The sequence below is a fragment of the Osmerus mordax genome, chromosome 18 (genome assembly GCF_038355195.1).
Source record: "Osmerus mordax isolate fOsmMor3 chromosome 18, fOsmMor3.pri, whole genome shotgun sequence".
Lineage (NCBI taxonomy): Eukaryota > Metazoa > Chordata > Actinopteri > Osmeriformes > Osmeridae > Osmerus > Osmerus mordax.
Genome location: NC_090067.1, coordinates 2835131 through 2847445, shown reverse-complemented (window position 1 = coordinate 2847445; position 12315 = coordinate 2835131). Strand labels below are relative to the sequence as shown.

Genomic DNA, 12315 nt, shown 5'->3' with positions numbered 1-12315 from the left:
TTGAAGGAGAGAAGAGATGAAGGAGAAAAGAGATGAAGGAGAGAAGAGATGAAGGAGAGAAGAGTTGAAGGAGAGAAGAGATGAAGGAGAGAAGAGATGAAGGAGAGAAGGAGAGCAGAGATGAAGCAGAGAAGGAGAGGAGATGAAGCAGAGAAGGAGAGGAGAGATGCAGAGGAGGAGAGACTCTCAGAGAAGCGGACAGGCCATACAACAGATGTTGTACAAAGCCTACAATCACCATCACCACCTGCCATCACAAACTTGTCTGAGGCGGACAGAGCTGCTGCCATTTATATGCTAAAAGCCTTGTCATGGCAATCTTTGATTTGTGTTTCTTACTGGTTTCTGATTGGCTCCAGGGAATGGCCTTTCTCCACAACAGTGTGATTGTATCCCACGGCAACCTCAAGTCATCCAACTGCGTGGTGGACAGTCGCTTTGTACTGAAGATCACTGATTATGGTCTGGCCAGCTTCCATAGAGATTCCAACATGGACGACACGCACGCCTACTATGCCCGTGGGTTGAACACACACACACACGCTCGTATAGCCAGACACACATACACACACATACTGCACACACAAACACACACGCATGCACATACACCACACACGTATACATACACACCCCTACATACATTCACACACTCATACAGACACACCCATGCATATGCATACACACACACACATAGAAAGCTTATATATATATATGGTACATTCTCTCCCCCCCCCCAGGGAAGCTGTGGACCGCTCCAGAGCTGCTGTGTGCAGAGAGCCCCCCTCCCTGTGGGAGCCAGAAGGGGGACATCTACAGCTTCAGCATCGTGTTGCAGGAGCTGGCTCTGCTGCGGGGCGTCTTCTACCTGGAGGGAGACCCGCTCAGCCCCAAAGGTCAGGGTCAGGGTCAAGGGTCAGGGTCACGCTCAGCCCCAAGTGTCAGGGTCAGCCTGTCTACAATACATTCTAGACCTAGAGGTCACAGTTCAACTAGGAATAGGCATCCACACACCTTAACCACCTGTAAACACAGGTGGTACTGAGCTTCACTGGGATACCAACCAATCCCAGCGCAGTGTTCGTTTATATGCAAATGAGCTTGCGGACGTGCTTTGCTTCCTTGCAGCCGGAGAGCGACGATGCAGCCCAATTACTACAGGAGAAGGATGGAGGACTGAAGCGATTAGAGGAGAGAGGGATGGGAGAGATAGGGGAGGGGGAGAGGGATGGACCAGTTCAGATCACAGACACGAGCAGAGCACTGAACTCGGGAGAGTCAGAGAGTCAGAGAGAGAGAGAGAGACACACAGAGAGACAGAGAGAGAGAGAGAGAGAGAGAGAGAGAGAGAGAGAGAGAGAGAGAGAGAGAGAGAGAGAGACAGAGAGAAATTAAAGTGACTGAGAAAAGAGGAGGAAGGACCAAGAAAGGAGGGAGAGGTGAGATAGCTGGTGGAAGAGGATAGCTTTTCATTGTTCTCTGGAATGTCAGGGTAATGTGTGTGGGTGTTCATGTCCATCCATATCTGTGTGTGTATGTTTGACCCCCTTGACAGCTCTGAAAGGTTCATGTGGACCCTCAAACACGCACATACCCCCCACCCCCCACCCCCACACACACACACACACATTCATCTGATGCAGTGCAGGTGTGATCGGTTGTTACTGAGGGGGAGATTATGAGATTCAGACCGAGAACAGGTGGAGAAATGGAGAAGAGAACAAACAGAGGAGAGAGAAGAGAGGGATGGAGAGAGAGAAGAGAGGGATGGAGAGAGAGAAGAGAGAGGGGTGGAGATAGAAAAGACATTGGAGTATAATTGAACCTTTGAAGCCCTCAGTTTCCCAGAAATAAATCTGTATCATGGGAGATTTAATTAGAACAGGAGTCCTGCTCCTGGAGAGAGAGAGAGAGAGAGAGAGAGAGACAGAGACAGAGAGAGAGACAGAGAGAGACAGAGAGAGACAGATGGAGACAGAAAGAGATACAGTGAGTGAGAGAGGGAGAGAGAGAGAGAAACAGAACGAGACAGTGGAGAGGATAAAGAGGGGGAGAGAGACAAGGACAATAGACGAAAGGAATGAATGAGGGCAGGAAGGTTCGTGTGTGACACTATTGAGTGTGGAAAGACTGTCGGTGAACAGTTGAGAGGAGAGAGAGGAGGAGAAAGAGGAGAGAGATAAAAATAGGATGAAGACGATGGAGGTGAAGTGAAAAGAGAGAAGAAAGAAGTTGGAGAAATGGAAGGGGAGAGAGAGTGCAGAGATTGAAGGACAGAACATTCCTTCTTGAGGCAGCTTCCTAGAGATAGTGAATTCTAACATCAGAGAAAGAGAGAGTGTGCCTTATGACGATGAAGCTATTATAATTTGAAGGAGGGAGGGAGGGAGGCAGAGAGACAGGAAGTGAGAGGGGGAAGGAAGAGAGAGGTAAAAAGAGGGAGGGTGCGAGTGGCAGAAGACAATGTCATGAGGGGTGAGGGAGCTCAAATGGACAGAGAAAAAGATGAGAGTATAGCAATAAGTATGAAGTACCCACAGATAGATTAATTGTTCTTCTCTCCCCCCCTCTCCCTCCTTCCAGAGATAGTCGAGAGAGTGGGTCGAGGCGAGTGTCCGTACCTGCGGCCCTCTCTCTGCTCTCAGAGTCACAGCGAGGATCTGGCTCAGCTCATGCAGCGCTGCTGGAGCCAAGACCCCTCTGATAGACCAGAGTTCAACCACATAAAACTGCTGCTTCGAAAACACAACAGGTACACACACACTCGCACACACACACACACACTCTCTAACCCTCTGACAGACCAGAGTTCAACCACATTAAACTGCTGCTTCGAAAACACAACAGGTACACACTCACACACACCCACACTAACCCTCTGACATACCTGAGGCCTGTTCCATAAAGCGAGTTTACCAAGTAAGTCAGGCTTATGTCAGTAAATCTTACTAATTTCCAGTTGATTCGGTTTCATAAAGCCAGTTAAAAGTAATTCAAGCTCAGGTACTATGGCAACTAATACTGAGAAACTAACCCGGTCCTGGGCAGGCTAACTGTCAAGCTTAGCGCATGTTGTTGCCTAACCAGACATTCCTGTAACACTGATCTGATGATTTACTACAGACTTTCTGGCATGATGACATGTTTTACTTTATTAACCACTATCAGTTCCAGAGTTTATGTTTAGACAAATCGAAACAATGATAAATGATAGACAAATCTACTTAATGCATTTAGGCTGATGCTACATACAATTGTCTCAATCTAAATTAACCCAATAGAATGATCATAGCTACATAAATAGTTAACAGTACAATTGCAAAGCAAAGTAATTGACTAGAAATGTTTTACCTAAATCCAAATGCCTCTATCCTCTGTGTTCTCAATACAAAACCATGTTTAGTCCACATTAAACAATGTCAAAAAAGTCAACATTAGATGTGTTTAGTGGGTGTATGTTTTTTTTTATGAAGTAAAGGTCTATATTAATAATAATAATAATAATAAGGATCTCAACCTATTATGATTCATGTCAGTCGTGGCGTGTCCTTTAAATGATGAGGTGGTGGATGAGGGAGCTGTCATAGTGCGCTGCTTAAAGAGAACATGCTTTCAGGGAGAGGCCTCGTGGCCAGGAACATTGCTTTTTGCAACGGTGGATCAATTTGATCCATGTTCGCCCTCTCGGCCTTAAGAACAGGGTGCACCCACATAATCATCTTGACTACTTGAGCCTGACTCGAATTATACTGATTTCGTGCACTAGAATTAGCCTTTATGGAACTGCTTTATCCCTGACTGATTTGTTGTCAGGTTTGGGACTTTAATCCCTGCTTTATCCCTGACTGATTTGTTGTCAGGTTTGGGACATTAATCCCTGTTTTTTTGGAGAGGGGTTCATGAAACAGACCCCAGTGTTTAACCATATTAATCTGCAGTTACGGAAACACAACAGATACACACAAACACGCACATACACACGTACATACTTAGCCCCTCTGACAGACCAGAGTTCAGCCACATCAAACTGCATTTACGTAAACCCAATATGTATACTGCCACATACACGTCTCTAAGGCTGTGACAAAATATGGAGAGCATTCCGATAAACAAATGAATGTATTAAATAACTAAAGAAAGTTACAGCCATGATGATGTGTGTCAGTCAGTAGCGCAGTGCTGTAAGTGGGTGGATGAGTGGGTAATCAGAGAGTCAAGTCGTGTTGAAGTGTGGAGAAACAAAACAGTCAAAATAATGCCCCAGCGAAACCAAACATGTCTGGTGAGAAGTCTCTCCGATGCATGAACTGTGCTCTTTTAAAGCGTGCAAACACACACACACGGATACACTTATACACAAACATACACTTACACACACTAACCCTCTGACTAGAGTCAGACTAGAGTTCAACCACATTAAACTGCTACTACGAAAACATAACAGGTATACACTGACCCCCTGCCTGGAGGAGATAGAGGCGTGGATGAAGCTCAACTTCCTTCAGTTGAATAGTTCCATCACGGAAGCCATCTTGTGGATGGTTGGAACACCAAATCAGCTCCGCCTTTCCACCATCAACAGTATCACCTTCTCTGGCCAAAACATCCCCCTTTCTGCTTCTGTCACCAATCTGGGTGTTAAAATGGACCCTCAGCTCACCTTTGACACCCACATAAAACACCTCTGTAAGACATCATTCTACCACCTCAAGAACATCGCCAAACTCCGTCCAACACTCACCCTGGCAGATGCAGAGAAGCTTGTCCACGCCTTTGTCTCCTCCAGGCTGGACTATTGTAATGCTTTCCTCATCGGGATCTCTGGCAAGAGCATCCAGAGACTGCAATACATCCAGAACAGCGCTGCCAGGATCCTGATGAGGGTATGCAAGTACGATCATATCACCCCCATCCTGAAAACTCTTCACTGGCTACTGTCCCATTCAGAATCCAATATAAGGTCTCCCTCCTCACCCACCAGTGCCTTCATGGACATGCCCCCATTTACCTAAAGGAACTCCTCACCCCCAGACCTCCTCACGCACCCTCCGATCTGCAACCTTTCACACCTTTAAAGCCCCCAGAACCAAGCTCTGCAGCATGGGTGATAGGGCCTTTGCGCCTGCTGCTCATAGGCTGTGGAACTCCCTCCCCGACCATCTTAGGGCCCCCCAGATAACAGATGTTTTTAAAGGAAACCTAAAAGCATATGCAGAGCTGCCAACTCTCAGGGTTTCGCCGTGTGACACACGCATTTCAACCATTTCTCACGCTCTCACGTCACACCTTGTATATCTCACGTACCTAGAGGAAAGCAAGCAACAATAATATAATTCACAGTGAGTACAAGTAGTTAAATCAGTCACAACTAGCCAACAAGTGCAACAAGTCCCTCAATAAGTGTCATTGTGTTCCTGGAGGAAATAAACTAACAACAACTAAATACTAACTAAAATAAACTAACAACTTTCTTAGTACCTCTAAGTACTCTTTCTAAGTACCATTGTACTCCCTTGTACTTGTACTCCCGTTGTACACACTCACAGACACACACTAACATAGATAACTACAGTATATACACACACACTCACAGACAGTACACACACACATTCTCACACACTCTCTACCATCTGTAGAGGCTATGGCTCCAACATCCTGGACAACCTGTTGTCTCGCATGGAGCAGTACGCCAACAACCTGGAGGAGCAGGTGGAGGAGAGGACCCAGGCCTACCACGAGGAGAAGCGCAAAGCTGAGGCCCTGCTCTACCAGATACTACCCCAGTAGGTCCACACACACACGCACAGTACAGGGTCTGCTCTGTGTTGTTCATCAGAGAGCATTAGAGCCACGTTGTCATTTAGGTCCAAATGTTGGCAAACCTGCCACCTGGAAGACGTTGACGGCTCAACCCTCCTCAGCGGTTTAAGTTGTCGCCTTCGTTTGGGTTCTCTGTGCACTCTTGTGTGGATTTGGGTCGGTTGCTCACCAGGCTTTTGTGTGTCTTTGTCCCATTAAATACCTGCTGTGCTGGAGTCCTACCCTGTGTCCAGACTCACACTGTGACACACTGAAAGAGAGAGGGAGAGGTGTGACAGACTGCAGGGGAGAAAACAGGGTCAGTGGTGGTGAGGTCCCCACTGGCTACGTGGGATCCAGTGCAGTTGTTCAGTCGTAGGACTGTCCAGAAAGGAAGGTTTCCAAGGCTAGCCTTCAACACCGAGACAATGTCGGCTCCCTTGGTAGAAAGATCTGCCTCTCTCTTACTGATTTTGGGGAACCACCAAATAACGCGTTGAGATCAGAATGTCCTCGTAAAGTGTTAAAAACAGCTCTGACTCGGATTGGAAGCTAGTAGAGAGAGGTAAGAATAGGTTTCATGGGGTCAATCTTTTTGGTTTTTGTCAATAGTCTGTGTCAGCCTTTTAGACCAGTTGCTGCATTTGAGAGGCCTGAAAAGAGTATGTTCTAGAATCAAGAATGTTTCTTTTTTTATGTTAAATAGATGGACAAAAGCATTTATGGGGAATGCTTTAATATGGCATTCAAGTTAGAGGTCAGGATCCGTTGAGAGTCAGAGATCTTGTTGACAAGTTGGCTTGGGTAGACTTTGATACCGTCAACTGAGGTCAGACCTTCATTTTTGTCCTAGAAGTAGCATCTCAGGTTTATTTGAGAATAAAGAGGCTGTCATCCATGTCCTTATTGCCGAGACACGTTTCTAGAACATGTGGTAGTGGTATAAGCATCGGGAAATTTGAATTTGAAGATCAGCAGTGTTAAAATGTGCATTCAGGTGATGCCAGCTGCAAGTCATTGCCTACTTTGGCGAGTGCTATTTCAGTACAGTGGTGAGAATGAAATCCAGATTGGAGGGATTCAAACAATCTATTTCCGTGTCCAGTGGGCCACAGCTTTTCCAAGGATTTTTGAAAGAAACAGATTTGAGATTGTCTTATAGTTACTGAGAGCTTCAGGCTATTTTGCAGGAACTCAATGACTGCTTGTTGAAAGGCAGCAGGGTCTTGGCCAGATACAGTCAATTCTTGATAATACTTAGCACAGGAGGGCCAATTCAGTCCAGGTTTGGCAGGAAGGGGGTTCAGAAGGCAGCTGGTGTTTTAAATGATTGGATGAGGAATGCTTCCAGAGATGCTTCCAGAGAGATAGGGCTGTGGTGAGTAAGAGCCTAAGCTAGCAGTGCTATGGGCTTAGGCTCAGTTCGTGTGCCCAGGGCCGGTCTGTACATGGTCCCTTATTGCTTTGATTTCGTGGTTGAAGAATTCAAGAAGATCATTGGGGAAAAGATTTGTACTAAGACCAAGTGTATGTTTCCTTTTTTTGGAACTGTATCAACTAAGAACTTCGGGTTGTGCTTATTATTTCTGAGCAGGTCAGAGAGGTTGACTAATCTGACCCTGGCGTCATCATGTAATTACTCCAGCAAGCTGTTTTTTCTAGCAGGTTAACTGTTAGCGGGGGTAGAGTGGTAGAGTATCATGAGGCCATTTTCTTTTCTTACACACAAACACACACACACCTGCCTGTGCTCCTGTCCCCAGCTCAGTGGCGGAGCAGCTGAAGAAAGGGGAGACAGTGCAGGCCGAGGCGTTCGACTCAGTCACCATCTACTTCAGCGACATTGTGGGATTCACAGCCATCTCTGCTGAGAGCTCCCCCATGCAGGTAGCACACACACACACTCATACTCACACACACTCATACACACACACATACACTAGTGCTGTCAAACGATTAAAATATTTAATTGCGATTATTCGCATTAATGTCATACTAATAATAGTTTTATCTATTCTAAATGTCTCTTGATTTCTTTTTGTCCCATTATTTTTTCTCATTTTAATGCTCTTATCAACATGGAAAAGTGGATTGGATTGCTTAGTTAGTGCAAATGTTGTTTTTTAAATTGAAAACAACATTGCAACATTGCCTGGCTTTGACGAGGGGGTGGAGAATTCGCATCAGCTGTGTGCTTGGCCATCAAGTGGTATTTCAGACTGGACGTGCTGCGATGATAGCTCAGTTCACAACGACAAAACACACAGATCAATTTGGTCTTGTCAATGGAACCATTTGGCAACTTTTTAAAAGTAAACTTTCCATTCAGAATCTTATTGGCATCCATTTCGGCGTCTCGCGCTCGCTAGCCACTCAAAACGTAACGTTAGCCTACTACTCTTTAGCCGGCTCGCAAGCCCAAACAAGTGTGTGCGGTGTGCCTGTTGTTTTGTTTCTGGTCTAGCTAGATCCGGTGTGGTGTTGTAGTTTTTCTAACGTCAGTAGTCGTTGCAACAGCATGTGAAAAAAAACTACAAAGTTTGCTAGGCCAAAAAGAACGTTAATCTCGCGATAAAAAAAATTAACGCTGTTAAAATGGGTTTGCGTTATCGCCGTTAATAACACCTTTAACTGACAGCACTAACATACATACACACACACCCATGCACCACACATACCCACATGCAGGTAGCACACACACATACACACACACACACGTATGGGTAGACCCACACATATGCATAGACACACACACACATAGGTACAGACACACAAATATATTCTGTAAGTGAATCAGTGTCACTGTGTGTCCTAACGAGGAGTGTGTGTGTGTGTGTGTGTGTGTGTGACCAGGTGGTGACCCTGTTAAATGACCTCTACACCTGCTTTGATGCCATCATCGACAACTTTGATGTTTACAAGGTAAGTCCTGGACCTAGCGTAAGGGGTCCCATTATCGTCCACCTAGCTCTCAACGCTCGTTAGAAATGTTACGAAAATGTCGATATAATACAAATTAAAAACGTTATGTCACAGCATTGTACTTAAATATATAGATACACACCTATATTATAACATTCCTTAAAATCCAATAAGGATATACCAAGAAATTTTATTTTCCTAATTTTGGCAGTTAGCCAGGGGGTCCCATTATCGTCCACCCAACCACTTTCAATGGAGAAATGTCAAGTTTGACGCTGCGGAAGGCAGATGCTACACATATTGTTTGAGAGCGTATTTACGTACTCAAATCTCACAGTATCCATCATCCATCCATCACCTATTCATCTGTCTTTTGCTCATCTATCTCTCTTCTAGCCATCCATCCTTCCTTCCATACCAACAAGTTACAGAGCAAGTTCTGACTCTATTCTTACTTTCTCTTCTCTCTCTCCTTCCCATATCCCTCTTTTTCTCCCTTTTTTCTTCCTTCCATTGATTGTCTCTTTTTTCTTTCTCTTCCCCCCTTCTCTCTTCCCCTCTCTATCTTTCTCCTTTCTCCCTCCCCTCCCTCCATCTCTCTCCCTCTCTATGTATCCCCATCCCTACCCCTCCCTCCCTCTCCGTCTCTCCCCCCCCCCCCCACCAGGTGGAGACGATAGGTGATGCGTACATGGTGGTGTCGGGGCTCCCGGTGCGGAACGGGAAGCAGCACGGTCGGGAGATCGCCCGCATGTCTCTGTCCCTGCTGGAGGCTGTCAAAACCTTCCGGATCAGGCACAGACCCAACCAGCAGCTACGCCTGCGCATAGGCATCCACAGTGGTGAGAGGGAGGGGGTTTACAGGGGTGAGAGGGAGGGCGGGCACAGTGGTGACAGGGAGGGCGGGGCACAGTGGTGAGGGGGGGGGGGGGGATTGGAGACCTTATATGTGTGTGTGTGTGGGGGGGGGGGGGGGTGACATTCACTTTGTGGTAACCATGGCCTTATTAACCCGTTAAAGAGTAGCGTCACACATATGTGATCGTTCGAATGCGGGTCCCACAGCGTAATCGCAGATATGTGATTTCGAACATTCCAATTGAATATTTTTCGATAGACAAAAACTATGCGACAAACGATTTATTATGGCTTCAAAATGTACTAATGAGAAGGCAAACAAGTAACACTAGCATCGTAGTAGTAGCATTGCTTCGCGTATTATCAGGGCTGCCAACTTTTCAAAAACCCTTGGAGTGAGAGCCGCCTACAAAGCAAGCCACCCCCCCCCCCCCCCCCCCCCCCCCCCATTTCACGTGTGTTTGCGCCCTGGTCGAAATGCGTGTGTCTCACGGCCAACGCGTGAGAGTTGGCAGCCCTGTATTATGCTAGGTAACTTAGCCCGCAAGCTAACTAAAGCTACAGTAGCTAGCTACCGTTTCGGAAAATAACTTGCGCTGTGGGGGCCGTCGGAAATATTTAGAACTCACTCATTTAAAGGTTAAGTTTGAGATCTTCTAAGATCTGTGATGTGTGTGTCCTCAGGTCCAGTGTGTGCTGGGGTGGTGGGTCTGAAGATGCCAAGGTACTGTCTGTTCGGAGACACAGTGAACACAGCATCTCGGATGGAGTCTAACGGAGAAGGTGAGGGCGTCTTCCTCCTCTTCCTCGTCACCTCACTTCATCCGCATCGTCTTCCTCTTCATATGTCACTTCACATCTTCATCATCCTCACCTGCCTTCACATCTTCATCATCCTCACCTGCCTTCACATCTTCATCATTCTCACCTGCCTTCCCATCTTCATCATTCTCACCTGCCTTCCCATCTTCATCATCCTCACCTGCCTTCACATCTTCATCATTCTCACCTGCCTTCCCATCTTCATCATCCTCACCTGCCTTCACATCTTCATCATCCTCACCTGCCTTCCCATCTTCATCATCCTCACCTGCCTTCACATCTTCATCATTCTCACCTGCCTTCACATCTTCATCATTCTCACCTGCCTTCACATCTTCATCATCCTCACCTGCCTTCACATCTTCATCATCCTCACCTGCCTTCATATCTTCATCATCCTCACCTGCCTTCATATCTTCATCATCTGACCTCACATCTTCATCATCTCACTTCACATAATCCTCCTCTATATGACACATCTCTTCTTCTGTGCTATATGACACATCTCTTCTCCTTTGGTGTATGACTGAGGTGTCTTTGGACGTTTATCAATCCATGTTCTTTTTCCATTCTCGTGAATTTGTCTGACGTCATCTTTCATGGCCAAGCGCTGTTCCAAAAGCATTGCATTCTCCGTCCTTGAGATCTGGCAAGACCGTTCTTGTCACGAACGTCCTTCTCAGTAACAAAAGTACATTCCTCTGCTTTATTGGAATGACAAACTTCCTTTTGGTCTTATGGGTATGACTGAGGTATCTTCATCTGTGGTGCTCCTGTGTGCAGCTCTGAAGATCAACGTGTCAGAGGCGACCCGGGCGGTGTTGGAGGACTTCCACTGCTTCCAGCTGGAGCTGCGAGGAGACGTGGAGATGAAGGGCAAAGGTCGCATGAGGACCTACTGGCTGCTAGGGGAGAGCAGCCCACACACACCCTGAGGGGGGAGGGAGGGAGGGAGGGAGGGAGGGAGGGAGGGAGGGAGGGAGGGAGGGAGGGAGGGAGGGAGGGAGGGAGGGAGGGAGGGAGGGAGGGAGGGAGGGAGGGAGGGAGGGGGGAGGGAGGGAGGGGGTGGGAAGGAGGGAGGGAGGGAGGGAGGGAGGGAGGGGGGAGGAAGGGGGGAGGGAGGAGGGAGGGGGGAGGGAGGGAGGGATTAAAAGCGGAGGAAGGGGGAGGGGAGAGGAGGGGTGGAGGGCAGACTGGGTTTGCAGCACCAACGTAGCCTGCAGGGAGAGATAATGGGGGGCATGGAGGGGGGGGAGAGAGAGAGAGAGGTGTAGGACACAGCGGTGTGGGGCAGAAGAAAGAGTTGGAGGGATGAGGAAGACTGACAGAAGGAATCTATATGTGTGTGTATAAGAAAGTATACTGTATCACAAAGGTTGTAGCAAAGCTGTGGCTCTGTGGACTGCCAGACCAGTTCTACAGGGTTTTGGATCTGGGCCAGAAATCCACATAGAACCTGCCCGAAACACACACACCACACACATACACAAACCCACACCACGCACATGCATATACACCTACACACCTTTCACACACAGGTCGAAAGGTGGTGAAGCTGTGGTTCTGTGAACTGAACTCCTTTAGGTCCTCTACTCCTAGGAACTTGGCCCGAACCCAATATAGAACCACCCCATGATGCAACGGTCCACTTAAACATGCTGGTGACTGACAGTGCCTCCAACCAATGGAACCATTGGAACGACGGCACAGCCAGACTCACCTCTGATCTCATGGGGCTGAATGTGACGCCTTGACTGTGATTGAAGGAAACAGAATATTGGAGCTGTACAGTTTCCAAGGGGGGGGAGAGGAGGGGGAGGAGGTGTTTACTGTAGGACGAGTGATTGGATCCATACTGGCTCTGTCTTCTGGACTAAACCCCTGCCTGGCTCTTCGGACAAGCAGTGGAACATTGCC

General features: G+C 47.3%; 1 protein-coding gene across 1 annotated transcript in view; it reads left to right on the top strand.

Annotated features, from left to right (window-relative positions):
* The window catches only part of npr1a (natriuretic peptide receptor 1a), a 57450-nt gene extending 46117 nt beyond the window's left edge, over positions 1-11333 (top strand). Inside the window, exons 14-22 of the mRNA XM_067255400.1 lie at positions 360-519; positions 738-893; positions 2581-2749; positions 5634-5780; positions 7560-7683; positions 8650-8718; positions 9386-9560; positions 10261-10359; positions 11182-11333. Of these exons, the coding sequence (XP_067111501.1) occupies positions 360-519; positions 738-893; positions 2581-2749; positions 5634-5780; positions 7560-7683; positions 8650-8718; positions 9386-9560; positions 10261-10359; positions 11182-11333 (1251 nt within the window). The remainder of the gene's footprint in view (positions 1-359; positions 520-737; positions 894-2580; positions 2750-5633; positions 5781-7559; positions 7684-8649; positions 8719-9385; positions 9561-10260; positions 10360-11181) is intronic.
* The last annotated feature ends 982 nt before the right edge of the window (positions 11334-12315 follow it).